The sequence below is a fragment of the Vitis vinifera genome, chromosome 2, assembly GCF_030704535.1.
Source record: "Vitis vinifera cultivar Pinot Noir 40024 chromosome 2, ASM3070453v1".
NCBI lineage: Eukaryota > Viridiplantae > Streptophyta > Magnoliopsida > Vitales > Vitaceae > Vitis > Vitis vinifera.
The window spans coordinates 4735001-4762867 of record NC_081806.1 but is presented as its reverse complement, the minus strand read 5'-3'; the positions used below and the strand labels follow the sequence as shown (position 1 = coordinate 4762867).

Sequence of the window (27867 nt, the reverse complement as noted above, 5' to 3'; positions counted from 1 at the left end):
TTTGAAATTATTTTTCCTACGATAATTTAGAAATTATTTTTTAAAACTATGGTAATCTTATAAAAAATCCCTACTCTTTGTTCATCTTAAATTATGGTGCCAACGAATCAAAACGTGCCCAATGCCACATTGTACTTTCGTCTCAATGGTCCCAAGCAAACCACGGTCCTGAAGTTTTGCGGAAAAAACAATACATTACATATATCATTTGACTTCCACTTTTTTAATGGTCAATATTAAATGAATTAATGGGGCCATTTCAGTGGTTGTTGATGGAAGCTGCATTGGGAGATGACAACCAAACCATAATGATTACTGTGCCATTAGTTCTCTCTGGGCTGGTGGTTAATGAGTGTAATCTGAATTAAAATATAATTAATTCAATCTAATCAAAACCTCTAATCTAAGATACTAAATTTAAACCTAATACACTCTCATTTTTTAGAATTGGTATAAGCTCAAATTAATCAAATTAGATTCAGGTTAATTGGATAGTATGATTCAAAATTTACACCATTTTTGAAAACTTTTTTTACGGCTTTATACCAAAATTTAAGTAGTAAATAAGTTGATATTTTAAAAAATAATAAAATTCAAAATAAATAAATATATATATGAAGTTAGATTCAAATTATTAGAACTAAGACTTCTAAGCAAGTTAGTCAAATTGATAACTAACCCAAATATAATCTAAATTATAAAACAAACAATCCTAATTCAATCTAACTTACTTTTAATACAAAGTACTCAATCCAAGCGTAATCCCAATTAAAAAAAGTAATCAATTCTAATCTCATGTGAGGCACTCAATCCAAACTTAACTCAAATTGAATTCAAATTACTTAAATTAGACTTACATGATTAGATTGATTGAATTGCATAACTCAAAATTCATCTACAAACTTTCTTAAACTTTTTTTTATATATTTATATGAAAATTTAAATAGGAAATAGGAAAAAAATTAAGATAACAACAAAACAAGTAAAAATAAATTTATATTTATTTCTAAAATAATGAAAAAAACTATATGATATAATATAATTTAAAAGTTTTTTAAAAAAAATTAAAAAGAAAATAAATATTATTATATGGGATAATATGCATTATAAAAATTATAAAAACATTAAGTTTAGGTGAAGTTTGAATTGTGATCTGAATCCAACCCAAATTGAGATTAGGCCGAAAAAGCATAACTCAAATTCAACCCGAATATTAAAAATAATTACCTAAGTTCACCCAAATATCAGATTAGGTCAAGTCAATCTCTTTAACTGCACTCTAAAATAGAACATTGTTTTAAGTCCAACTTGAATTGAGTTTATGTATATATTATAAAAATATTATATTAGATAAAAGATTAAGATTGCTACAACATTGTCCTTGTCAAACCTCAATCCAATAAAAAAATTAAAAATGATTGTTAAAGTTAATCCAAAGATTAGGTTAGATTCTAATTGCATCAAATCTAACACGCCCAAGTTGTGCCCCTGACGAGGATCAGTGGGCGTGGCCCGTGGGAAGTGATTTGCAGAAATTGAGGTGTGATGGGACAAGAGAAATGGACTAGTAGGTGGATTTCCTGGCCTTAAGAGGGTTGGGCCAACAAAAGACATGAACTCAGAATGGCTGCCTTGGCCCAAGTTGGCCTGAAATTAAAACCCAAGAGAAATTTCGTGACATGAAATGAGCTGGGGTTGACCTATAAATTGATGATTATTTTTCTTTTCTTTTCTTTGTTTGTTTACCTTGAAGTATAAAATTTAGTTATATAGTATACCTTTTTATGAAAGTGATGCTAAATTTTTTTCAATGAAAGTGGGGGTGGATTGGGTTTTGTTATACACATGAAAAAAATCCTCTAAAATAGTTTAAATTACATCACACAACAAACTATGCTCTGCTTTACTAATTAATATCAATATGGTACAAATATTTGATACTCGCATGTGTTTCAAGCCTACACAATTCACTAACCCAAGCTCTAGAATAAGCTTACTAGTTACAGACCCACAAACTGCTGACATCTAAATCTTATCCATCCTGGTGCATAATCCCATGTTTTCTTCGATTTGCCCTTTTTTACAAAATGATTACTATTTTCACAGTGAATCTGCTGAGGTATTTTTCACTCGCCTGTTCTAAAAACTTAGCTATCAGCTAGCACTCAAGGAAATTTTAATGGAAAAGGTTGAGTCCCAAACCGAGAGGTCAAACGTCATGGTGATGCAGGGGTGTGGGTGGAGGCATACTTGTTGACAAGAGCCAGGGCATTGCTAGTCAAACGTGCAACCTTGTTGATGTGTCTCTGTACAGTTTTTTTGAGGTTCCCATTCATGGCTCTCCCAGCAAACCCATCCGTGCAGGTTTCCTCATCTGTTAAGGCTGCACTCACCCATGTTTGAATATTACCCATTCGAAACTCAAAATCGGGCCCTCCAGCATGACCCATCTCCCCTATGGACTTGTGAAGCTCATCAACTGAGTCTGCCACCTCCTCGACACAGTCTATCATGGCACTAGCCTCTCTGGGTTTCAAGCCATGGGTTTTTGACAGCTGTTTCATCGATACCAACGTTGATCTAGCTGAAGAACTGGCCACGGAGAGGGCAGTGGTGGCTAGCCGTTTGGGGCTGGTTTGGATTTTGTTGGCATAAATTGAAAGGGAGTCGTAGCAGAGATGAGGATATGTTGTGGCAAGGCATGATGTTTTTATGTAGTCCGTGTTGGTGTGTGCGGCTGAAGATGAGCTCATGCACGCAGAGAATTGAAAAAAGAGAATGAAGAAAGCTGTAAGTGGTGGGCTAAGAGATGAACCTTCCATTTCCACCTCTCCTGTGTGATGATGAATGTGAGGAACATGGAAGTGCTTGCAATTTATAGAAAAATCCGAAAGTTTGTGGTTCCCACAAAAAACGGAAGCTGACATATGAAGGGCAGATTTTAAGGATGAAGCAGATCCTCTTAGGTAAGGAGCCACGTTAAAGGCTTATCTCATGGAAAGTAAAAAAATAAAAATAAAACTCCAAAGAGCCAAATGGGTCGGTTCCAAGTTACTTCAAAGCTCTAGTAGTTTTCCAACTTTTCCTTTTCCCTACTGTTGCCAACATGGCTTATTTTTGCCGCAATCCGGCCTTGCCCTTTCATATTGGCAGAGCTATTTTGGATAACTAAGCAAGAGTTCACTTACATCTGTACTCCACCCTGCCTCTTAAGGAAAGAACCAGGTTTCAAGGGGGGAGTGAATGATTGTACTCCGATGTCTTCCAAATCTGGTTGGTTTTCTATTTTAACTTTCCAAGGCCTTGTTATATTTGCCGCGTTTCATGATCTTGAAAGGTATTATAGAGTCTTGATTCTCCACGCCCAGTGTTCTGCAACGTTAATTAAGAAAAATCTGGGAGTTATAACAGTTGTGGCTATAGGTAATTTAGATGTGTAACAACCAACAATTATTTCAATTCAATCTGGCGAGGGCCCAAAGCCATTTTCATGGGCACAGATGTCTAAACTGAGTGCAAAAAAAGAGAGAGACAAGAGAGCGAACCCAATTCCCAAAATGAAGGTTAACATGTGACACTGGTCCAATGCCATTGCCTGGGATATCATATATCAACATCTGATTCATACTTGTAATTGAATCATTAGCAGAGAAATCGTGCACGTAACTAAATGTCATGCCGATAAAACTTTGGCCATGACCCTCCTCTTATTTGAAAATTCCAGAATTCTAAATCGAGCGTATCCCAGGTCGAAATATATCTAAATTAATAGGAGCAACTTGTGTGCATTAAAGACGAGGAAAGCTCAACTTACCAAACATCTGGATCCCACCATCCATACCCGTTAGCATGAATTAAAAAGCTTTGTATGTAACGCACTATTTGAAGATGTTCACTGCCAGCCATTAATTAGGTTGCTTGAATGAGTCCGTGCAATGTACCTTGGTTGCGGGCATGGGGGTATGGGTTTTTCAAAATCAATGTCCCATCTCATTGGAGAAGAAAAATTCATCCTCTTTGACCGTAAGAGGTCGCTGTTGCAGATCATGCATGGTTTCAAAGTCTACAGATTTTCAATAGTAAGCCTGCCTGAGGTGGTGGGATCAGAATTAAACTGACAGCGGCCCGATGCCTCGCCCATGCTTGACCCACTTTAAGAACAGTCTGCTGTTAAAAGATAAAAACCTTGTCGCTGTTGGCAGATTGAAACCAACATTTTCAAACGTTCAAACCAATTGGAACAAATTAATAACATACAAAAAAGTAAAAACCATTACACACCTGCGTTTCTTTTTTTCTTTTTCAAATAGGGGAAAGGTCTTTCTAATTACATCCATTGTTTCGACGGATGGCAAATGTTGGGCTGGAATATTGCGGCCACAGCCCAATTTTAGCAATGAGACAGAGGCCTGGCGATCGGTTAGTGGTTGAAGAACATGACAGGAGTATGCAGGTGAGCCTCGTTCCTCCTCTGTCAAAGATGCGTCACTCTACCTCACTGCCTCCATTCATTGCAGTGGCGAATTCCATTTCTGGGCCCACAGAGTCCGGCATTTGGTTGCAGAAGGTGTGCCACTTGCTCCATGCGCCATCCACTTTTCCACTGTCTTCTCTCGTGCCCAGAGCAGTTGAGCTGCATGTGGTGACACGTACTTCTGTGGGTCTCGCGACGTCCTTATCCACTCAATTTCTGTACCATTCTCCATTTCATATTCCCAATCCTTCCACAAAAGCATTATATTCGTCACGTATACAACAACTTACACTCTTTTTTGCACTCGAAAATCCAAATTATTTCAAGCGAAATCATATTATGCGCAAATAAGAGCAGTTTCTCCTTACAATTAATGGTATTGTCTGTTTTCTCGTCCGTTTTCATATCATTTTTGAATGAATTTGAAAAATCCAATAATCGAATTGTTTGGTCATTCAAAAATTAAAAATGTCACCGGGGCACCGTACTGTGACCCCTCCCTCGGAAAAGAAGAATAATGAAACGGAAAGCAACCAGCTATGTGGGTTTGTGGGCGTGAAATCAACCATGATTGATTTGCTTTTCTGCAGTAAAGATTGACCCTTTAAATTTATTAAAAATATAAAAGTAAGGAAAATGCTAGACTGTTAAAAAGATATTTATTGAAGTTATCTTCATCATCAAATCCATGAATAATGATACAAACAATAGGATTAAGACGCCAAATAACGGGATCTCGAATCTAAAACAATGAAACGCAAGGAATGGGACTTTGATAACGTAACATTCTATTTTTTCATATGTACGCATGACTCTGAAAATAAAGAAGAATAAAATGAGATTATATCATGAAAAATTTGAAAATGACACTTTGCCTTTTACTTTCTCAAAGGCCCGTAGATTGCGGGCAGGACTGTCTCGTGCCCCCCTCACACCTAGCCCTAAGGTAGGTATTTATCTTTTAAATGACTGAAATGCCCATTTTCAGAATATTCTAGAAAACGCCATCAAAGGCTAGTTTCGTCCATCAAATTATCCCGCATAAAAAATCTAAAATACCACACCCCATACCGCCCACTCAAGACCCCACCAACCAAGCACGGTTCTGCTTTATCGTGCCCCAAAAAAAGGAGATAAAACCAAAGCATTAGGTTGAAGAATTAGACACTGGAAGAGGCGGTTGAGCAACCATGCTAGAGCACAGTTCCCTGCACTGAATTATTAAATGCTTAAAATACATATATTAATTCTACCATAGTGCAAAGAGGAGTCACGATCATCAACTTTAAGATAGTTCCTTTAAATTCAAGTTTAGAGCAGTAATTGCATGCACTTAAGAATGGGTTTTCTCACCAAACTTGTCTTCATATGGATATAATATAATTTTGTAAAAATTATATGATGCTGAGAGACAATTTGGCTTAACAGTGGGGTGAACCCATCATTTTCTCACAAACAAAACCACCTGATTTTATACAAGAAGAACAGAGCCAGTTACAAGCCTTGATTGAGAGAGATCGTGTATTAGTACATACTCACACACAAGCTAGCAAGCACAGAATCTCCAACGCTAAATCTAAACCGGCTTCATGGTACAAACCTTAGGCATAACATGTAGTATTCACACATAAAAGCAGCAAGCTGACTACTCTCTCAAGTCTCAACACCAAATCTAATGCCTTGGTTTTGCAGCGAAGCGATTGATCAATGCAAGGGCATTGCTAGTGACTTGTGCCACGTCGATGACCTTGCGCCTAACGGCAGTCTTCACATTTCCCTCCATGACGCGCCCCGCAAAGCCGTCGAGGCAAGTGTTTTCGTCGGTGAGGGCGGCGCTGACCCAGGTCTGGACATTGCTCATATGCCACATGAAGTCCTGGCTCACTGCTTTCCCAGTGCGGCCAAGCTCCTGGACCGAATGGCTTAACCTGTCTACAGTATCAGCCATGTTCTCTATGCAGTCTTTCACTGCTTCGTGCTCTCTAGGCTTGAGTCCCCTAACCTTAGTCAGCTTGGAGGCAAACACGGTGGCGGATCTAGCCCTGGATAGGCTCACTGACAAAGCAGTTAGAGCCAACTGTCGGTCACTCTGTCGAATCGTGCTGGCATAGCCTGAAAGGCACTGAAAACACAGCACAGGATACCGAGTGACCCTGCATGAGGCCTTAATGAAGCTTGTGGCAGCAGAGTTTCTGGCAGCGGCAGAGTCCACCGTGCCAACCATGTGAAGAATAGAACAGACAAGTAGCAGGGACAGGCCAAGCTTTGCCATGATTTGAAAGGATAGAGATGGACTGGACAAGGATGGAGAGAATAAGAGCTTGGAATCTCTATATAAGGGAGTCTAAAGGAAGTCATTTATCTTCCTTCAAGGTTAAATTAAAGGATGTCACGTGCCTTGGTTCTCCTGCTTTCTATCTTTTAGTTTCTCTTTGCAGCTATTGAAATATTTTATCTTTATGCTCTCTATTTCGTGCAAACACTTGTAAGCTTTCAAAATTTCTTCTCTCTACATTTTCTCAGCCACTGAACAGAATAATACCTTTCTTAGTGATAAACACATGCCTAACCCCTTTAACCACAATGTGCTCCCTAGCAGCTTAACAAGAAGAATTTTTTATTGGGTCTGGCACAAAAACATAATTAATGCGAAATTTGCCAACCAAGCCTATCAAAAATATATGGAAATTGAGGTGTTGAGTCAAGCAATTACCAATCCTTACGAGTCTAATAAAATATTTTCTTTCAAGCAAGTTGCAATTAGAATGTAAATTGAGAAAGTTGGAACCACTTGCCCTGTTAATAAACTAAAGTTTTCATGCAAACATAACCAATTGATCAGTAATAGACAAGATGGAGGCGAACAAGGCGAGATTTTCATGATGTTGGGAGATCTAGGGAGTGTGAGTTCAATAAAAAGAGCCATCGCATTGTGTGCATTGATATCTCAATCACTTGCCAAGGCTTTCTAGATAGTTCTAAGCTTCAATACAAAAACAAAAGTTAATATATTCTATTGGCATTGATGTTCATGAAGAAGCCATCTGCAGATCCCAGTCAGATAAGCAATATACTATTACAATTAGCAAACAGTAATGCAATTTGACGGGTTTTTTATTTAGTCTTGTGTGGTTTCCGAGGTCAATGGGTTTCCTAGTGGAAGATGCTAAAGAACAATATCTATGTGTAGGTGTGTGTGTGTGAGAGTGAGAGAGAGAGAAAATATAGCAAATATAAAAATGAGAACTACTTCTAATCAAATCTCCAAAACTTAAAATAAAGCCCACCTTCCCTGGGTAATCACTGGGATGGTGCATCCAACTATAGGAATGGACTGGGCCCACCTATATTAGACTTGATGAACCATTAGTACCAAAACCATACCTCACAAGGGCAGACAGGACTGGTCCACACCTCTTTAGATAGACAAGCCGGTGTTCACATGTTACCGTAGATTGGGGTTTTATTTGTCTTCTAAGCCAAGACTGCTATCAGCCATGATTATATGTACAGTTTCCACACCTAACAAAGTTAACAGTTCCTTGGATTCGGCCTTTCCTAGAGATATAAATTGGGCCGGGCTAGGATCAGACCTAGAGGAGAATGGTCAGGCCTCGCTGCGCCCAGCCTTGGAATTTCTTTGGTTGGACTATGGCTGGCCCTAGAAGGGTTGTATTTCCTAAGCTCAATCTTCCCATTTTCCGAGAGACCTGCTAAGACAGCTCATTATGGCCAACAGGCAAAGTCAACTTGAGAGGATAAAAGATCATTACAAAATATCATATTGCTTTGAATTCAAATAACTACAGCTTCTCCAGTGTCTTTTAAGTGCATTTCATGTCCAGTGTGCATGTGACAGATATTCGGAGAATGAAAAATTGAAAAGTCAAAGATGAGATAAAGAAAAGCTCCACACACTTGATTTAACTAATCCACTATTAAATTGTCCTCAGTCTCAGGATGACTTGAACCTCTCTGATCATTGATCTTCTAGTATAGATTGTCTATGGGGAAATGACAGAAAATGTCATGCATCAAAGCATCCTGGCACCTTCTTGGCTTTTTCTAAAATTTTCTTCAATCCCAAGGGATTTCAAAGATACGTGAAAGGAATCTTCGTATAAATTTCAAGGAGTATTCAAAAGGCTCATAAAGATAAGCTGTCATAGCTCTAAGGTCATACAGTAATCTACAAAAGCTCCAGCAAAATATAATTTGTAATAGAACCATTACAGTTTTCTTACATTTTATTTAAATGAGAATCTGATCTCTTTCAATTTTTTTAATATATTAAAGAAACAGGATCTATACTGATGCAGAATAATTGATTATCACTTGAATTGATCTAATCAAGAACCCACTATAAGGACTGAAAGGTTACTTAATATTTATCACCAGAACACTAAACTGTTATGTACTTGAGAACAGCTGCACGAAGCTTTTCCATGAATGCTACGGCTTGTTTCTGCATATTACACATCACATTAAGTTAGCTTTAGGAACTTCCTTTGATCTGAATGCAGTTTATGAGATAATACGACTAGGAAATGATGGGATAGGTTTTTCTTGTTTTAATTGGTTGAGGATTAGCGATAAACTAAACACAATAAGAAGCTAATTTTCCCTGAGATTGGTCAACATGTTTCAGGAAACAAATGTCATTAGTAAAGAATAAACAACAATAAATCATAAATGATCAGAAGGCCACCATGTGTTTTGTACAAAAAGATGAATATGAAGAGTGATTGTACATTTTTTGCCCAGTATGAAGCAAATCTAGAATCAAAGCTTATAGTTTTAGGACCTGTTCGGAGTGATTCTGGTAAAAGTGTTTACAACTTGTGCCTTTTCTGCCAGTAGCATTTCTATTTAAAACACTTTTATGGAGAATTAGTTAGTGTTTGGATATAAACCAAAAAAGTATTTTCGATAATGGGATATATAACAAAAAAAAGGGTGTTTTTAAAAAGAAGCACCTATCAAATGCTAATTCAAAAATCACTTCAAGCGATTCTCTAGATTTTTAGAAGTGATTTTTAAAAATTGGCAAATACATATTTTTGTAAGGAAAGGGCTTTCAAGCATTAGGAATAGCTTCTGACCCCTCCAAGAATCACTTCCCATCCAGACTCTTACAGTGTTAGCTAGAGGCATCCAAGAGGGCAATCTAATTATTTGACCAGCATAGCAAGCCAACCTCAAACTACCGACAATCCTAGTTATAGAACATTGGTGATGTGTTAGTGACACTTGAAGGCAAAGACAATGAAATTCCAAAGGATCATGAGATAGTGAACACTATTGAGCAGAAGGCATAGTTTACAAAGGATAATGAGAAGTGGACTGCATAAGTCTTGTAAAATTCAAAAAGTGGGCATACCAAGGTCGAGAACTCAGCCTTGGAGAAGATGAATTAAGTTTCAAGATAACAACTAAAATAAGGTAGCCAAAAGGTTTTCGAAAAGCCTAAATTAGCAAGACAATATTGTGATTCTCTCTCTCCTTCTCTCTCCAAACCCCAAACCCCTTTCATCCATGCACATTTATATATATATATAATGAAGAATACAATTAGAAGTTTATTTGGATTTGGTCATAAATTAGCAATAGACTAGAAAGATTCATTTAGGTTTTCTTTGTTCTGATCCTAGGGGCATTAAAAATAATCTTAATGCGATTAGGAGTTGATATGCCCACAATTGATAGGATGTTTCCTAGTTAGAATAATTATTAAATTTTATAAATAGCTTTTCAGCCCAAAAAGTGGTTGCTCTAAATAGGAGCTATTTCAGTGTGATGCATCATTCTCATTTTTTGGTCAGTGTAGTGGTGACAATATGGAGCGCTTTTATTCTTTCAACAATGAAAAAAACATGAAAAAATCGAGTTTGACAAGATAAAAGAAGATTTTATTGACAGTTCTCACCTGCTCACTACTTTGCGCACTTGCTATGTTTTCATCAAGAAGTGCCAATAAGGATCTATTGAGTTCATTTTTCTCAACCATCTCCAACAACTAAATGAAAAAAATAAAAACTATCTCAGTTGCAAAATATAGTATATCAAGAGAATCTTTAGAGGCATGAGGAGTAAGAAGGGTAGCACATACTGTTGCTTTTACATCCTTGGAAGTCAAAATTTTGGTTAGGCTTTCCTTTGCTGTTATTAAGTCAGCTTGCATTTTATCATAAGCTTCTGTAACAATAATAGGGGGCAAAGGAATTATGGTTTTCTACTAAACAGGCAAAAATACGGATCCTTCACCACCAAAGTTGTGTTAACTGACCAGTTCCTTCAAGCAGAGCCTTCTGCAGTGCTTCCAGCTCTATCAATCTGTCTTCCATCTCCTACATCACCAGTGACATATTGTTGTTCCATTCGATTATCTGATAGGAATTGAATTCAAATATATAGTTTCAAGAGGAACCTCAGTTTTTGACACAGAAAATCGAAGTTGTCCCAGTTCAGATTGCAAGTGTGAGAAAAAATCCTTGTCCAACCTGCAAATTTCTATACATTACCACCGCATTGTTGGGGGCAAAACCGAGGTGTGGAATGATAACATTTCATATTCTGCAGCAAAGTGTATGGAAATGCTACAAAGTGAACACAGACATGCTTACAGTTATCTTATTCAAAAGTGAAGGATGTACAGACTCACATAAGTTCTGCCAATAGTTCACTCCCTCATTTTAGATACTAATAAATAAAGAGATTATATCCTTTCTGAACCATCAAAGTTTTTTTCAGTATAATTTTTATTTCAAAACAAGAGTGAAGAGGGACATAGAGAACTAATAAGAAGTGACCATTCTGGTCAATTTTCCAAATATTCATGAAATAAAGGGAGAGGAAACTTTATGGAACTGACATCCAGCAGCTAGGTTCCAACTTTAGAATTGATAATAGCAGGTAATAGGTATTAAGATCTTCAATGTTGTATTATGTTGCATGAAAAACAAAAAACTAGAAGAGTATTTCATTAGCAAGGATTATTAAGAACCCATCAAAAATTTCTATAAAAAATGAAAATTTATGGAAATTTGCGCATTTTTAAGTGCAATTCAGTTGCTTATGCTGTTCCATGTGTGTTATCCAATCCCAGAGGGCTCAATCCACCAATGCCAAGAATACATAGAACCCACACAACTTTTCTGGATGGCAACTGTCAGGCCAGGAAAACCAAGAGATGAATCTTTCTTTCTTTCTTCTTTCTTTTTTTTTTCTTTTCTTTTCCTTTTTCTTTTCAAATAACATAGTCATACCGGCTTTTCACTGTCTCACAGCATGATTCTAATATGATAATATTAAAAGCACACAAGCTCATTCTTTAGTCACTAGAACCCAATGATGATGATAGATTCGCAATCATTGTTAATTCAATTACAGGAAGTAAGGCTTCAAATCTTTGGTTTCTCACTATGTGATACTGGTTTATCCTTATCTGTGAACAGTACATGAGATTCAAGCAGTTCAAGGGCACGTGAAGTTGGGCCGGATTACTAGTGTTAGTACAACAACACAACTTGTGATGATTTGATCGACTTCCTAAGAGTTCCTACATGCCAATAGGGATGCAAAACTAGCTATTTATATGAAGGTCTCAACAACACTTCTTAACAATGGCATCAAACACCACGCCAAAAAGCTACAAAGAGTAAATGAAGCTAAAAATACATAATACTATAATATAAGCAGAGCACAAAAATTCTAATCTGCTGATGGAAGCAAAATCACAAACAGGTAATATGCAATTATGAAACTCATAGAAAACCAACCTGTGTCGCATCCTTGCAATCTCAAACTCAAACTCTTGTGCTTCAGTATCAAGAAAGTACTCAATCAACTCCTCTGGGGTATCCGGAATAACCCGAGACTATGTAAAAATAAAAATAAAAGTAAAAAAAAAAAAAAAATCATATACCAAAGCATGGACGTACATAACAGAAGACCCATTTATTCTCACCTGCCTTAGAGCTTGGCGCCGCTCTTTTTCCTCAAGAACATGGCGCTGGAAGGCCTCTCGAGCATCCGCGTCCTTCTCGAGCCGTCGCTTGAACTCCAGGCGGGCGATATGCCCCGTATTCGGTGACCCAAACAGACCTTCTGGGTCCTTCAATTGCACAAAAATTTCGAAGAAAATACAGACTTAGCGCTGAATTGTTTAGAATTGTAGGTAATTTTCCAAGGTGAGTTAGAGAAGTACCCATCCAACGCAAGAGATTTTGGTCCTCAAACGCCTCGGTGCCGATTTGGTACGGAATATTGTGATTGTGTTAAAGCCGATGGCGGCGCTAGAAATGCCGAGAGCGGCCATTGATGGCCGTTTCGAGCTTTCTAGAAGTCTGGTGCAGCTGTGGTGCTGTGGAGACGGTGGCTCGTTGTGGATAGTGCCTTCTTGGCGGGAATGAGACCATTGGATCTAATGTGGCCCCGGCCCATTTCTGTAGCACCACTGGATTTGGATGAGATTGGATTAGCGTGGGGCCCACTTCATCCGTTTAGGCCCAGACATGCAGACCTGACCCAACTCCTTGGCCCGATTGGGATAAGATTGAAACAAGACGTTAAAGATGGAAAGACCGAGACTTCAGGGAGACGGATCAAAGGATTGCTTTAGGAAGAGAAATAAAAAATATAAAAAGATATAAAAAAAAATATTCACTATACTTAAAGAGTATAAATAAGTGGAAAAAATGTGTTTTTATATAGTCATGCGAAAAAAATCATAAAATAAATTTTTTCTAAAAATAATTTAAATTTTATGTACTCATTAATCAAGGGTTATTATCTAAAATAATTAAAATTATATTTATATCATTAAAAAATAGTATCGGAATAGTCAAAGATACTATAAAAAATTACATGAAGTACTAATTATTTTTAAATAGTCATTTAAAGTTTGTATTTTATAAATTTTGGTTCCTATTTTATGATTTTTTTTTTTTCATATGAGTGCATGAAAACACATTTTTTTCTAACGAGTAAAAATTTTATTTTAAGAATAATGAGTTTTCATAATATAAAGAAAACCACAAAATAGGAACTCAATTTTATAAAATACAAATTTTAAACAACTCTTTAAAAATAATTAACATGTTATGTATTTTCTTTTTATCAAATATATTATATTTTAATATTTAAGTATTATATTTTAATAATATAAGGATTATCTTTAATTGATGAGTATATGATAAATATTTCATAAAGGATATAAAACTCGAATTATTTTTAAAAAGTTTTTATTTTATAATTATTTTTATATAAGTGCATAAAAACATACTTCTTTTTTTTTATTGAAACTATTATTATATTATTTTCATTTTCTTATTTTTAGAAAGAGAGAACATTTTTCACTTCAACAATAAATGGGTATGTAGAAATTAAAATTAAAACAAATAAAATAAAAATACAGATCGTGACTTGGGATACCTAACCCAACAATCAGTGTTTGAAGCATGTCGCTTTTTCACGTCCATTAATTCTTGGAAAGCGACAATTGATATAAAAAAAGGTTGAGTGTTTAATGGCGACAAGGCCACATGAGACTCTAACGTAAAGATGTGGTCAATAATGTCCACAACAAGTAGATTATTTTACAAGAAATTTCGTTAGAAACTTTTACTGCCAAATTTGAAACTTCTCCCATATGTTTGTCATAAGCAATGTGCATCACTCTTTAAACACAATTTCAAGACAATTCCAAAATGACACCCTTTCGTGTGGATCTAAGTTTTCTTTTCGGCTAAAATTGAGAAAGATTCAACATTGTACCATAAAGTTGGTTTTTTTATTTGTCTCTTTTTGATCTATTATAGGGGCATGAAATGTTGTGATCTTGAAAAAAATTTCATGATCGCCTTTCAATGTCTATGCTAAGGAAAGCATGACCTAATGATGAGAAGATAAAGATAGATATCCCATTCAAAACTTGTATTTTTAAAAAAAAAAACCCTAAAAATGAGCTTGAGTAATCCCAAAAATAACCCGTAGTGATCCTTTATATATCAACTCACATATTCTATAAAAAATGAAATAAAAAAGATAACTAGCTTTTCTCTGAAAATGATTTAAAATCAACAACTCTAAAAAAGAATATTTATGGATGATACTCATATAACACAAAATTATGTATGTATGTACGTACAATCCTTATAATTGAAACAAAAGTTGAACTTATTCAAGTCACCTCTTTTCTTGTTGACGATTACATCAGAGACATACAAGAAGTATTCAAAATTCGATCTCCAACAATTTCAATCTAGGTTAAACCCAACAAAATGCAATTAGAGTGTAATTAGTGAAAATTTCCTTGGTCACTTGGTAATTAAAAGTGGGATAGTGGTCACTCTAGAATAAATCAAGGCTCTTAGCTCTATGAAGCTGCCTACCACTCTAAAGGAGGTATGAAAATTAGTTCGATGGAAGGTTATCTTCACACATCGAAAACAACAGAAAATTATGAGATAAGATGAAATTAAAGGAGTAGCTAGCCAAGCCACCAATCCTTTTAGCTCCTCAAGAAGACGAAACACTGCACCTTTATTTGTTTGTCTTATTGGCAGTGATTAATGGTACTACTCTTTGGAATTGAAAGTAAAGTAGAAAACTCATATGCCACATTGGCAAAGCATTTGCTAGAGCAAAAACACAATTTAGCTCATTAGAATAGTTTGCCATAGCTCTTCCAAAGGCAATTTAAAATTATGACCTTATTTCCAAGGTCACTTATTTATGATGCTAATGATCCAACCATTAAAATGAATTTTTAAGCAAACCTTTAGAAAGTATGCCTTATCAATCTATTAAACTTAGTGAATTTAAAATCATTTACAGGTTTTGTACCATACTCAGAGGATAAGTGCTTAGTGACTTCATCACCATTCATTGAAGGTATTGTTAGAGTTAGCTCTAAAAAGCAAATTTATTTTGCAACATTTATTATTATTAACAAGGTATGATTATTAATTTGCATAGGATGTCTACTTATTTTAAGTATTACTATTTTAAGTATTATACCCAATCAAGTTGCATTATGCTTGGTTTGGGTTTATGAGTGATACAAGGAAGATGCAAACTATGGGTTCGTATTACTTGATTAGTAATTCATGATGATTCGTTAATTTAAACAATTCAACAAAATTCATGATATATCACCTTCCTAGTTCGAGGAATCACTAATCTTAATCATTAGAATTAGATTCTAAGACGGATATACTAGGGTATTTATAGATTGAATATGACCTATGAAGATGCATATTATATAAGCAACCAAAGGTATGTATATATTTTCTCCAAGCCATTATGTTATATGTATTTTTAACCTTAAGCTGATTATATTGGTGTTTGAATTAATAATTATTTTGAGTTTATATGTGAGTGATACTAAAGTAATCATACATTCTAATTAAATTGAATAAATATTAATTCAACAATTGGTTATAAATATCTATAATAGTAAATACCATGACGTCTATGCATTGAGATAATTTATACCCCCTTAAGTAATCCAAAAACATTTTGTGCCGATTTGGGATTCCATATATAGTTGTTTTAGGCAATGGAACCGATTTCAAAAACATATTACATGGAAACAATCAAATTAAGATTTCACTAGGTTTCTTCTTTATACATTAACTTCAAAATATAATGCTATCAATATTTATCAAATAAGATCTAATAATAATAATCTAGCAAAGTCATTTACAAAAGTTTTGTCTATTATAATATTCAAGAAACTCATAGTATCAAAATGTGATAATTCAAAAAATGCTAAATTAAGGTACTCAAAAAAACATAATCATTTTTATATGAGGAATAACCAACTAACAAGGTTGTTACTATATTGTACTTTTTTTTCTTTTTATTTTTATTTTATCCCACTAGGTTCTACTAATAAAGTTTTTAACTAGATAATCATAACGATTTAAGGGTTTAAAAGAATATAATATTTTTTTTCCTTTTACTAAGGTTTTTAATAGTAGGATTTCAACGAACATATTATTAAAATATGATAATCATCCATGATATAATTTTTTATGAAAGTTATAAATGACCATACAGTTACTATGTTGGAATTATCCTTAGCTTGTAAACAAGGGATTTCAAATTTACCAAACAACCCTTTTTCCCTCTTTATTCTTATTTTCTCTTTTTTAATAACTGTGTTGATTATAATAATAAAAAAAAAATTAGAAAAAAAAGTGTATATTCCATTTAAAAGTCAAAAGTATGAATATATTTTATATTTATATTATTTTTAGAACTTATTAAAAAAGATAAACCTTAAACGACGACCTTATGAGTTATTTACGACCTTTGAAAATTCTCCCTTAAATTTCTTTCAATTCATAATCTTCCCATCAACAACCTTCTTTCTTTTTTAAACCATTCCTTCTTATTGACCAAAGGAGGGACGACCGTTCTAGTGGAATTTTATGGCGGACCGTGTGGCAACCATTGTGCATTTTTCTCCGCCTTAGTTTTGAAACTAAAACACATAAGCATGCGACACTTGTTCACAGCCCCAAATGCCGCGTCAACGCCCCAGTGTGAACTGACACCACGAGTCACAGCCTACCCAAGACCTCCACTCAATGCCCGTTGCCTTGAAAGTTCTCGCTTCCATACCTAAAAATGGGGGTGCTACTTTTTCCCAACTTTCACACCTCTCTTGTGATTTTTGCCTTTAGAGTGTACTTTATTGTAATATCAAATGCTGCTTTTACATTTTTTTAATCAAAATTAAGCAAAAACATACTCATTGAACTTGTCTAAGAAGACTGAGCTGCACTATTAAAATCGACAATGTGGAAATAATAACCAAACAGTTTGAACCCCTTCAAAACTTTGAGATTCTAGATGGCATCTGGTATGGAAATTAGACTCAAACTATTATAAGGTCATTTCTGCCGGCTTTGTCTTTGCATATTCGGCCAAACACACACTCCAATAACTTTTGGGCTCATACGGAAGACTTTCACTAATAAATTTAAATATCAGAAAAATGTAACTCATAGGAAAAGAGTATTGAGATCACCAAGTAATTGAGTGGCGTCCCGTTTATTAATTAAAATGAGAATGGAAGTGGTAAAGATGATCAAATGGTAAACAATTTAGGTGGGAGGCTCCTTTCAGTGGCTGCCTTGTATTGTCGTGGCATGATTTCGTGCACGTGAACTGGCGGGCAGTGGGCTGACCCTATTGCTTTATTGCTTCTCAGAAAACTTGAACCACTTTCTAATGAGTTAAAACTGGCAACATTTTATAGAGAGGAGTTGTCCTCGGACTTATTCTGGATGACTTCCCAGGTGACTTTTCCAGTCTCTAAGAGCAACTCACAAGAAACCAAGAAAACTCTGCCACTGCTAGCCTGGAACTCCCACTGAAATTTTGGCTTAGGAAAATTTTTAAGCCATTGATTTTAAATTTGAAATAAAAATTCCACTTAACCCGATTAAGGGAAGAACTGGTTGTGGCCTTCCACCGTCTCCTTTAATTTCTTCCTCCATTCTCAACAATTTTGGATTTAAATAAAAAAGTATGAGATAAAAATAGAATTGGAAAAAAAATAAAAATAAAATTGATGTAAAATTTGAAAATATATTTATTAACAAAAAAAAATCATCGTATATCATACTTATATTATTTTATTTTATTTTTAACAAATTATTAAACATTTAAATTCAACATAAAAATGAATATGGTAATATTTTAATATGAAATGAATATTTTCATTAAAATCCAATATTTTGATAATCATATGTAAAGTTTAGGTAATTAGATCATCCTAATTTTTCTCATACTCTCCAAATTTTACATTTATTGAATTTAAGGCATTTAAATTTAAATTATAATAAAATAAATTACTAATACTCTTTTGAGTTACAAATAATAGTATTTTCGAAAATAAATTTGTAATTTCAAAAATTTTAAAACTAAAAATCAATATGAAAAATGTTATGAAAGTACCAAATATGTATTTATCATATTTTTTCTTACCGTTCTCATATTTTTCGTATCCTAAATTATTTATATTTTTAAATTTTCATATTTACTTTTTAACTTGAAATGACAATAACATAGTTTAATAATATTATTTTGAGTTATTATCAATAGAATTGTTAAAAAAAAAAAAGAATTAAAAAGATTTATAATTGGAAATGATGTAAATTATCCTTAAAAAATTTAGAAAATTAAAACACTAAAAAATTAAAAAGGATATGAAAAATGTGAGAAAATGCATGAAGATTATAAGGAATCCTATACCTTTCTTCATAATAATATTGTTTATCTCACAAAGTTTGTACCCAATCTTATAAAGTTTGCACTTTAAGTTCGTATTACATCTCACAATATTCGTACCCTATCTCACAAAATTTGTATCACATCTCACAATGTTCGTACCTTCTCTCATAATATTTATGCCCCTTTCACATTATTCATACCCCATCTCACATTGCTTTACCTTCAACACTTGTAATCAATTGGAGTCTTTTATATAATATATTCCCAAGAGACAAAAATTATTGTTTTCCTTCTTCAAGATATATAAAACTTCATCTTCAAAATTAATCTACAAATACACAAAATAATAACATAAAAAATATTGATGTTGATTTCATAACAAATGATTGATTATATGGTCTCAATTTGATTAATAATAGCTCATAAAAAATTCAAAAATCTAAATATTATAAATCATTACATATTTAAATGTCATTTAACACGACATTTCTACATACAACATTTATATTTGAATGAAAAAAAAAAACATATATGAAATATTACCTTTTAACACTTGTAATCACTTGATATCCTTCATATAATGTATTTCTCAAGACATAAAACTTTATCTTCAAATTTAATCTATAAACACAAAAAAAAAAAAAAAATGATATACAAATATTAATAACAATTTGATAACAAAAATTAAATTATCTTAACTTGATTAATAATAAACTCATAAAAAATTATAAAATTTAAATTTTATAAATCATTACTTATTCATTATTTAACATAATATTTATACCTACGAAATTTATATTTAAATAAAAATATATCAAATATTACATTTGATACTTGTAATCACTTGAAATTCTTATCTTCTTCGTACAACATAAATTTAAAATTTTTTCCCTTAAAAAGTTTCGAACTTGATCTTCAAATTTGATTTATCAAAATATATTTCACATATTCTGTAATATGGTAGTTGAAACTATTTAATTTTCATATTAAATTAGTATATTTTTATATATATAAATAATGAAAGTATAATAATAGTGGATAGGATTTTCTTTTTTTAAATAGAGTTTCGGTAGTTCATTAAATAATAAATTATATTTGATATTTAATAATAATAAAAATTATAATATTTATATATATATATATATATATGAAATGAATGTGATTATTTATCATCAATTAAATCATTTGTACCTATTTAATAAGTTTTTGTAATTTTTTTAATGACATCTATTTTATTATTTTACATGTGTCATTTTATTATTGAATTCAAACGTGGGTGGGTAACCAAAATAAAGAGTCGGGTACCAAAGAACAACCCCTATATTTATGTGGCATTTCCTGCTGTCTTCGCGATGAATGTTAACATGTCTGGATGTGTTGATTAGAAATGTTTTTGTAGTGGTTAGTGGTTACAGGCTTACAGCTTTACAGGAAGATTTATTTATTCATGTTCTGGTCTAGTCTTTTGAATCTTAGGACAGCTGTACGTATGGGTAGGAGATATAGGTGATGGTGATGTGCTTTTCACGCTCTCCGTCCGGAAAGTGCGCAGGACTCGGTGTCTGTAATTCTACGGGATTTTCTCATATGATGAATTTGTACAAATTAACTGATTAGGGAAAAAAAATGGTGAAAATTAAAAAACTAATTTAAACACAATGTAATGTAAAAGATTTTCAATAATATTTCATTTTTATTTTTATTTATTCTAAATCAAATAAAAGAATTAATTTCTTATAGAAAAAAAAAATATCTTCATTCGACCTAATTTTATTTACAGTAGTTACTGCACGGAAAATGAATGCGGTTGTGTGGGTGTGAGCCTGAGAGGAAAAGGTAGGAGGTGACGTCAAGTAGGTTGTGGACGCTCCATGAGGTCGCGTGGCAATTTGGTTTGCTACATTGAACAAGAAGTCAAGAACCCATTATTTCTAAGGGTACTATATAAAGGGGAACAGGGTGAATAAAACAGAGAAGAGGAAAGGAGAGAAGATGGGTGCGAATAAGATGTGTGAGTCAGCGGTGGTGGTAGCGGTGGTTGTGGCGGTGATGATGGCCGGAGTTGGTGAGGCACAGAATACGGCTTCGTGCGCGAGCGAATTGACGGCTTGTGCGGACTATCTCAACTCAACCAGCCCACCGGCCAATTGTTGCACACCACTCAAAAACGCTGTGGAGAACGACAAAGACTGTCTTTGCAATCTCTACAATAACCCTAGCCTCCTCCAATCCTTAAACATCAACGTCACTGACGCTCTTCAGCTCCCCAAGAACTGTGGCATTACCGAGGAACTCAATTGCAATGGTGTTCTTTCTTTCTTGGATTTTAGCTTTTATTTACTTATTTTTTACTTTTACAATTTGGGTTTGAATTGCTGCGTTTGGTCAAGGAATTGGTTAGTTGTTCCAATTTGGGGCACTTTCTTTGAGTTTGAATTGCCCAAAATTTAGAAAATTATAATTTTCCTTGTTCTGGTTCATTTCTATGAATCTCACCGGGTTTTCTTTTGGAATTATTGGATTTTCTGACTTTCTTCTGTTTCGCCTTTTAAACTTGCTTTCAGTTTGGCACCGTCCGACTTTTCCATTAATGTTTGAATTTTCTTACATAAAAACCGAAAATTCTCTTAAGATTTTCAAAGCTGACGGCCCGCACTTTTGACAAATTTTCTCAACTTTTAACTTTTCTTAGAACCATCTAAATCTTGAATTCTGGCTTTTCCACGATGCTCAATTAAGAGAAATTCATTAAAATCAGTAGATTTGCTGAGTTTTCCTGTACTTCTCAAAAAAGTATTTGATGTGGGTCTTTTCGCCAATGAAAAATTGAAGATAAATGAACTCAACTGATTAAATTTTCATTCTCTCTTTTGCAGCTAGTTCTCCATCTCCCACCGGCTCACCTCCAGGTACAGAAGTTTCTCATCGTCCTTGTTCTTCCAGTTGTCTCTCTATAGAGTATCACTGTTGTTTCACATGATTTTAGATTGCAATAGTATATTATCTCTAATTTGGTTCACATGGCTTTTTCTCAAATCCTCCATTAAAGTTTGTTCTAAACTGGTATGGCCTTATGATAATTAGCGCCCACAACCAGACATTGTAATGTGGGTTGAATGAAAGACCCACCTTGGGACGGTAGTTTTATGGCTGGAATCATCTTTAGGGGACTTCATTGAATTATTGCATGCTCATCCTTTTAGGTAAAAATGGTTGGCCTTCCATTTCTGTGCTTTTATGTTTAATGAGCTGGAGATGGGACCAAAAGAATTCCATTGTTGACCATGGTTGGCGTGGGTTCCAGCTCTCTTGTGCTCAGGGTAAAGAAACCTACTACTGAATGGTTACTGTGAAGAAGAACTTCCATCTGGGCACTGTTTGGGTTTGTGGGAAAGTCATCATGAGATGCCAAATAGCACATTAGGCTTCTGGTTGTAGGGAAAGAATTTAGGCAGCTTTGGACAATTTGCTTCAAATTGACTGAAGCTGAATCTTATGACTTTGCAAGAGGAGGATTCTTTAATATCTTGTTACACAAATTTTTTTATTAGGGAAGCACTGTTGGTAGACATATTTTAGCTTTTTCCATGGAATTTCAAGTGAGAGTGATTGGTTTGATGCTTGTTCCTTCTTTCTCTCTCTGTGTTTAGAAAATACTTGTTCCTGAATTAGACTACAAACATGCATAAATTGGTTATTCTATTAGCTTTAATATTTAGCCATGTATGCTAGCCATTTTTCTTCATATAACAAAGGTGCAAATCTTACAGCTACACCTGGAAAGGACGGAGGTGGCGCGAGCATGGTTGCATGGACTGGAATGTCTAGCTTACTATTGTTGTGTGCTTCTCTGATGCTTTAAACATGTGAACTTACTGGAAACGAATGGAGAGAGAATAATGCAGAGATCATTCCACAATTTCGGAGCAGAATTTCGATAGCTAGCTGCAGATTTTGTTGTTTGCTCGTTTCCCCTTCAGTATTTCATTGATTTGAGTCGTGTTCGTGAATCCTTTAGTTGTATTTGTTGCAAACTATCATTTTGTACACTGCAGTACTTCTGTAATATGTGGTGTTATGCGATATCTTCTATTTATCCTTATATAGTTAACGGATTCTTGGATGGTTTTTTGAACCCCCTTTGCATAATTTCTGTAAATTGATCATGAGTTCATTGATTGAAACATGGGTGTAGGTGAGGAGCCATGTAAGGCAAATTTGCAATGACAGGAATCATATGGGCCTAGGCCTGATCCGAACTCAACGATGAAATGAGACTTGTAGACCTAAGCCCAGACCAAGTTAAGTTGAGGTGGTTTTGGGCTGGCTCAATCTTCGTAATAATCCCTGTTGCTTTTCGTGGAAGAGAATAGTAGACACGTTGATAGAGATTCTCAACTATGGTAAAACCGTAAAATCATCCAAATGTAGATTATTATTATGCTTATAAAGTCTGGGAAAAATTAAACACGGAGGATGGAATAAGGTAATTTTTTGAACAAGTTGTTATGCATTCCGTAAATTTGGTGGTGATGGAAGAATTGGAACGAAATATTTGTCGTCGCTTTTAAGTTTTTAACCATCTTAGGTTTCGATATTCTTAAATGAAATTAAAAAGAATTCAATTTTTCAAAACATTTATTTGTTTTTGTCAAATTTTGAAAGGGTCAAAATGGGTACTCAAAATTCCCGTCTCTCAGGTAAAATATTGCGAATTCTGTGTAATTTTTATGCTCTCCTATGAGTTTACGACCTTATCCCTAAGGTAAGAAAAAATAACCCTATTTTTTTAATTAATGGATTAAACTTGAATAATAGAAATAAATCTTTTCATCATCAACTTAAATAGAAATTTAATCTTTTCATTTTGTTAGAGTTAATGGAAGTCATTCATGAAATTGTCATTTTTTCATTTGCTTCAAATTTCTATTCACCGTTTTACTATGGATTTAATTTAAAGTTTTAATTACTTGACTTAACATAAATCTGTATATTCATAAATTCATTTTGATTTTATATTCAAATTCAATATTTTATTTTAATTTTATATTGAAATTCAATACTTTATTTTAATTCTATATTCAAATTCAATCATGAAACTACTCTCAATAAACTATAAAGGAAAATGTTAATGTTTTTGTGGAACCTGCATTCATCTTCGACACAAGAGTCTGGTGTTCCCTCTAGTACAACTACTCTATCCTTCATCCTGTTTGATAAAGTGCCCTATGATCCATTGATATGATGTTTATTAGTCTTAGTCATATTATGGTTTATGTATGGTTATGATAGAAAATCATTAAGTATGATGTTTTCTAATTTTAGATTTATAATTGAGATGCAAGATAGTTACGGTTTATTTGAAAATCTCTCATAAATTAGGTCTTTTTTTTTTTTAATAACAAATTTGAAGTATTTTAAATCAAGTGTGTTTTGAGAAAATAAATAAAATGTATTAATTACTTATATTTATTATTAATTTTTTCTTTTTATCCTAACCCATCTCTCATTTCTTCAATGAAATAAATTATTATTTTTTAAATTACATAAATTTTTTTAAATTAATAGTGATTTCCATTCATTTTGAGGTATTTAAATCTTTTAAATTTTTATATTTAATTAAATTATAGCGAATTAATAATAACACTTATTATATTATAAATAATTATTGAATAAAAAGTTTCATCACTTATTTACATTATTTATTAAAACAAATTTAAATTTTATCAAGAAAATAACAACAATTTTTTAAAATTATTAAGATTTTGATATAAAAATTAACAAAATGATGAAAAATTTTATATTGAAATTTTAATTCTTTTGATTTTTTAAAAAAATATTTTTAGAACAAAACTTACTTTTCCTTTATATTTTTTCGGTTTGATTGAATAATTCGATATGTTAAATATTTATATATATATATATATATATATATTTTATATGAAATTATTTAATTTAATTTGGATTCTATTTTCTATCTTTAGAAACAAAAACTAACAACAAGTTTTACAAATGTATAATGGTTTTTAAAAATGAATTAAAAATATAATTTTTAACAACACAATATAATTCAATAATTTTTCCCTAGGAATTTTTAAATTTATATAATTTTTTTTTTTACAAAAAAATGTATGGATACCAATCATTGATTTTTTTTATTTACTTTTCACTTTTTTCATTAAAAAAGTCTTAGAATTATAAATTTCATTATCTTTAAAACCACACTATTAATATAATTAATGTTATATCAAATTATCATTAAAAGTTTGAAAAATTTTCAAATTTATTGCTACTATTTCATTTTTCATATTTAAAGTTTGAAAAAATTTCTTTTATTTTATCATTCTCTCTTCTTTTCAAAATTTTCTCTTCAACTCTTCCAATGGGTATGTTATCGGTTTGAGATTTTTTTTTTTAAATCTATAAATTTATTGCTCAAATTAATTCATTTTTATTCTGATTTTTATTAAAAAGCTTTGATATAAAATAAAAAAAGTATTTAAACTATGTATAAAATAATTCACTAAAATTTTTTTGTAAATTTAGTGTAAAAGAAATAAACAATATATTTAAATTAAAATTGGTAAATGTTATGACTAAGAATCAAGGTTGATATTTATTTTTTTAATATAAAAAAATTGGTTAAAAAATAATTTTATTATCATAAAATTTGATATTGAAAAGTCTAATCTTATTTATATTTAATTTCAATTATTTTTATAATTTGGTTTTATATTTAATTTTAAATCTTTACTTAATTTTTATATAAGTCTTGAATAAATTCATATACTAAATTTTTTTGAGAGGGGTTTTTCTTTTCCATATTCCTTTCACGTGCTTCGTCACGTGTACACTGACTAGTGAATAAAAATAGAAAAGAAAATCTGAAGCCTATCCTTTAGAAGCTACTAGAAGAAGCCACTCTCAGCACTTTCTGGCCGTTTCGTAAGCGGGGAGAAGGAAGGAAAAGAGGGGAAAAAAAAGAAGGGAGCACGCTAGAATCTGTGCAAAACATCAGACCTAGGCCATGGATGGCGATAAGCTCGACCAGTTGAAGCAATTCATCGAACAGTGCAAAGCTGATCCATCCATTCTCAGCAATCCTACGCTTTCCTTTTTCCGCGACTACTTGGAGAGGTACCCAGAATCCCTCTGAGCAAAGGCTTTTCTCTGTTTATATGTATCTGTTATTTATTTATTTATTTTATTTAAGTAATTGCTTTTTTAAATGATTTTTGTTGCAGTCTGGGTGCTGATCTTCCTCCTTCTGCTTACAAGAGTGGAGATTCGAAATCGGTGCTTTATCAGCGTCAATTTTTTTTTTTGTGTAAATTGTTGTTATTTTTATGATTTAGAATTGTTCTAGGGTTATAAAATGTGTCCTTTGCTTTCTTTTGATCTGGGATGATAGAAAAACTATGTGGTGGAGGAGAGCGATGAGGAAATGGCGGACCTCCAAGACCCGCAAGAGGAAGGGGACGACAGCGATATAGTCGAGTCCGATGTTGAGCTCGAAGGCGATACTGTTGATCCTGATAATGATCCGCCGCAAAAGGTCTTGTTTTTGTTATTGCATAATTCTGAATTTTGGCATTTGATGTTTTCTGTGGTGAGAAAATTTCATTTTTGGGTGCAGATGGGGGACCCAACAGTGGAGGTTTCGGAAGAAGATCGTGATGCTTCTCAAATGGCAAAAGGGCAAGCCATGGAAGCTATTTCCGAAGGTAATGTGGGGTTTTTTTCCCCCCGGGAATTATTTGGTTCAGATTTGTGCATTATATTGGTGGCTTATGCATTGTGTGGCTTTGTTTTATTAGGTAAGTTGGAGGAAGCAATTGGGCATCTGACTGAGGCGATTTTGCTCAACCCAACATCAGCAATTATGTATGGAACCAGAGGTAGAACTCTGTTTGAGATTTTGTAGTGATAGTGTTTGTCTGGTATTCATTGCTTATGTTTAATATTTGTTGGTCTTGGTTTTTGGTGTTTCTACAGCTAGTGTGTACATCAAAATGAAGAAGCCCAATGCTGCTATCCGGGATGCCAATGCAGCTTTAGAGGTCATTTGCATTCTCTTTTAACTTGGTTAATCATATATGGCTGTATTTCTGCTCATTATTGCTTAAAATTAAACATATATGTGGAAACATCCATGTTAAGCTCAAAATACAAGTAGAATTCATGACTACATGCTTGTATGTATGAATTTTGCACAAAAGATTATGTAGAGACATCCTTTTATCAAGTTTAATTTTTTGTGAAAAAGAAAGTACACTCATTGTATCTACAAATGAAGTGTATTGACTTTTTTTTTTAATGCATTCTTCATATTATTGGTTTGGTTCATAATTCTGCATGTTTACATATTAAATTAAAATTGTTTCATTCAAGAGAGCATAACCTGCATTTGAATTTTTTTTTTTGTTGTCAAAAGGTGTTTAATTCATCAATGTTTATATGTTTAGTGATAGACTTTCCATAATGTAATTGATTTATTTGATATCTAGAGATGGTGGTTTCTGAGTTTGAAATTTTCCATAATGTGTACCCCAGATTAATCCAGATTCTGCTAAAGGGTACAAGTCCCGTGGCATAGCAAGAGCAATGCTCGGCCAGTGGGAAGAGGCAGCAAAGGATCTCCACTTGGCGTCAAAGTTAGATTATGATGAGGAGATAAGTGCTGTACTTAAGAAGGTTAGTTTTTTTCACTTTTGTTTTTTATTTTTTATTTTATTTTTTCGAAATTTGAATTATTGTTTTTATGACAGATGAATTGTCCTTTTAATGGGGGTGTCTGACACCCTGTATATCTGTCTGCATGTTGCATATGTTTTTAACTTCTTTTAGCATCTCACTACTACTCTGTGCTGTACAGGTTGAGCCTAATGCACACAGGATCGAGGAACACCGTAGGAAGTATGAAAGGTTGCGCAAAGAAAAAGAGGACAAGAAGATTGAACGTGAGAGACAACGTCGACGGGCTCAAGCTCAGGTAGTCATTTTTGTGCTTATCTCTTAAGTTATCCTTCTAGTTGTTTATTTCGTGAATGTGACTGATACTTGTTGTGGATTCTCTTATAGGCTGCATATGAGAAGGCTAAGAAGCAAGAGCAGTCATCATCCAGTAGAACTCATGAAGGCATGCC

General features: G+C 33.3%; 5 protein-coding genes across 8 annotated transcripts in view; 2 read left to right on the top strand and 3 right to left on the bottom strand.

The window, feature by feature from the left end:
- Nucleotides 1-1874: 1874 nt before the first annotated feature.
- Nucleotides 1875-2949, bottom strand: LOC100248802 (21 kDa protein). Its single transcript, XM_019218363.2, has one exon. It carries the CDS (start codon nt 2925-2927, stop codon nt 2217-2219), a length of 711 nt encoding a protein of 236 aa, XP_019073908.2. The 5' UTR covers nt 2928-2949; the 3' UTR covers nt 1875-2216.
- A 2969-nt stretch (nt 2950-5918) lies between these two features.
- On the bottom strand, nt 5919-8535 carry LOC100253894 (21 kDa protein). Its single transcript, XM_010648515.3, has one exon. The coding sequence runs from the start codon at nt 6744-6746 to the stop codon at nt 6147-6149; it is 600 nt and encodes a 199-aa protein (XP_010646817.1). The 5' UTR covers nt 6747-8535; the 3' UTR covers nt 5919-6146.
- A 39-nt stretch (nt 8536-8574) lies between these two features.
- On the bottom strand, nt 8575-13030 carry LOC100245386 (uncharacterized). Its single transcript, XM_002264518.5, has 8 exons — nt 12681-13030; nt 12441-12587; nt 12253-12350; nt 10902-10974; nt 10761-10821; nt 10584-10669; nt 10401-10490; nt 8575-8939 (listed from the first exon to the last, which is right to left on the bottom strand). The coding sequence occupies exons 1-8, from the start codon at nt 12789-12791 to the stop codon at nt 8877-8879; spliced, it is 729 nt and encodes a 242-aa protein (XP_002264554.2). The 5' UTR covers nt 12792-13030; the 3' UTR covers nt 8575-8876.
- A 7048-nt stretch (nt 13031-20078) lies between these two features.
- Nucleotides 20079-22856, top strand: LOC104878333 (non-specific lipid transfer protein GPI-anchored 9). Its single transcript, XM_059743443.1, has 3 exons — nt 20079-21026; nt 21598-21630; nt 22492-22856. Exons 1-3 carry the CDS (start codon nt 20714-20716, stop codon nt 22581-22583), a joined length of 438 nt encoding a protein of 145 aa, XP_059599426.1. The 5' UTR covers nt 20079-20713; the 3' UTR covers nt 22584-22856.
- Nucleotides 22857-25558: 2702 nt separating this feature from the next.
- The window catches only part of LOC100264431 (FAM10 family protein At4g22670), an 11454-nt gene continuing 9145 nt past the window's right edge, over nt 25559-27867 (top strand). For 3 of the 4 annotated variants that reach the window (XR_009467955.1, XR_009467954.1, XM_059743434.1), the window contains exons 1-9: nt 25579-25858; nt 25966-26017; nt 26133-26276; nt 26358-26445; nt 26539-26619; nt 26717-26781; nt 27275-27415; nt 27597-27713; nt 27803-27867. The exon at nt 27803-27867 is cut by the window's right edge and continues 211 nt beyond it. Coding sequence is in view for 2 of the 4 variants with exons in the window: in XM_059743434.1 (XP_059599417.1) it covers nt 25749-25858; nt 25966-26017; nt 26133-26276; nt 26358-26445; nt 26539-26619; nt 26717-26781; nt 27275-27415; nt 27597-27713; nt 27803-27867 (863 nt within the window). In the remaining 2 variants the exon portion in view is untranslated. Of the gene's footprint in view, nt 25859-25965; nt 26018-26132; nt 26277-26357; nt 26446-26538; nt 26620-26716; nt 26782-27274; nt 27416-27596; nt 27714-27802 lie in introns of all 4 variants that reach the window. The other variant, XM_059743439.1, reaches the window with a different exon arrangement.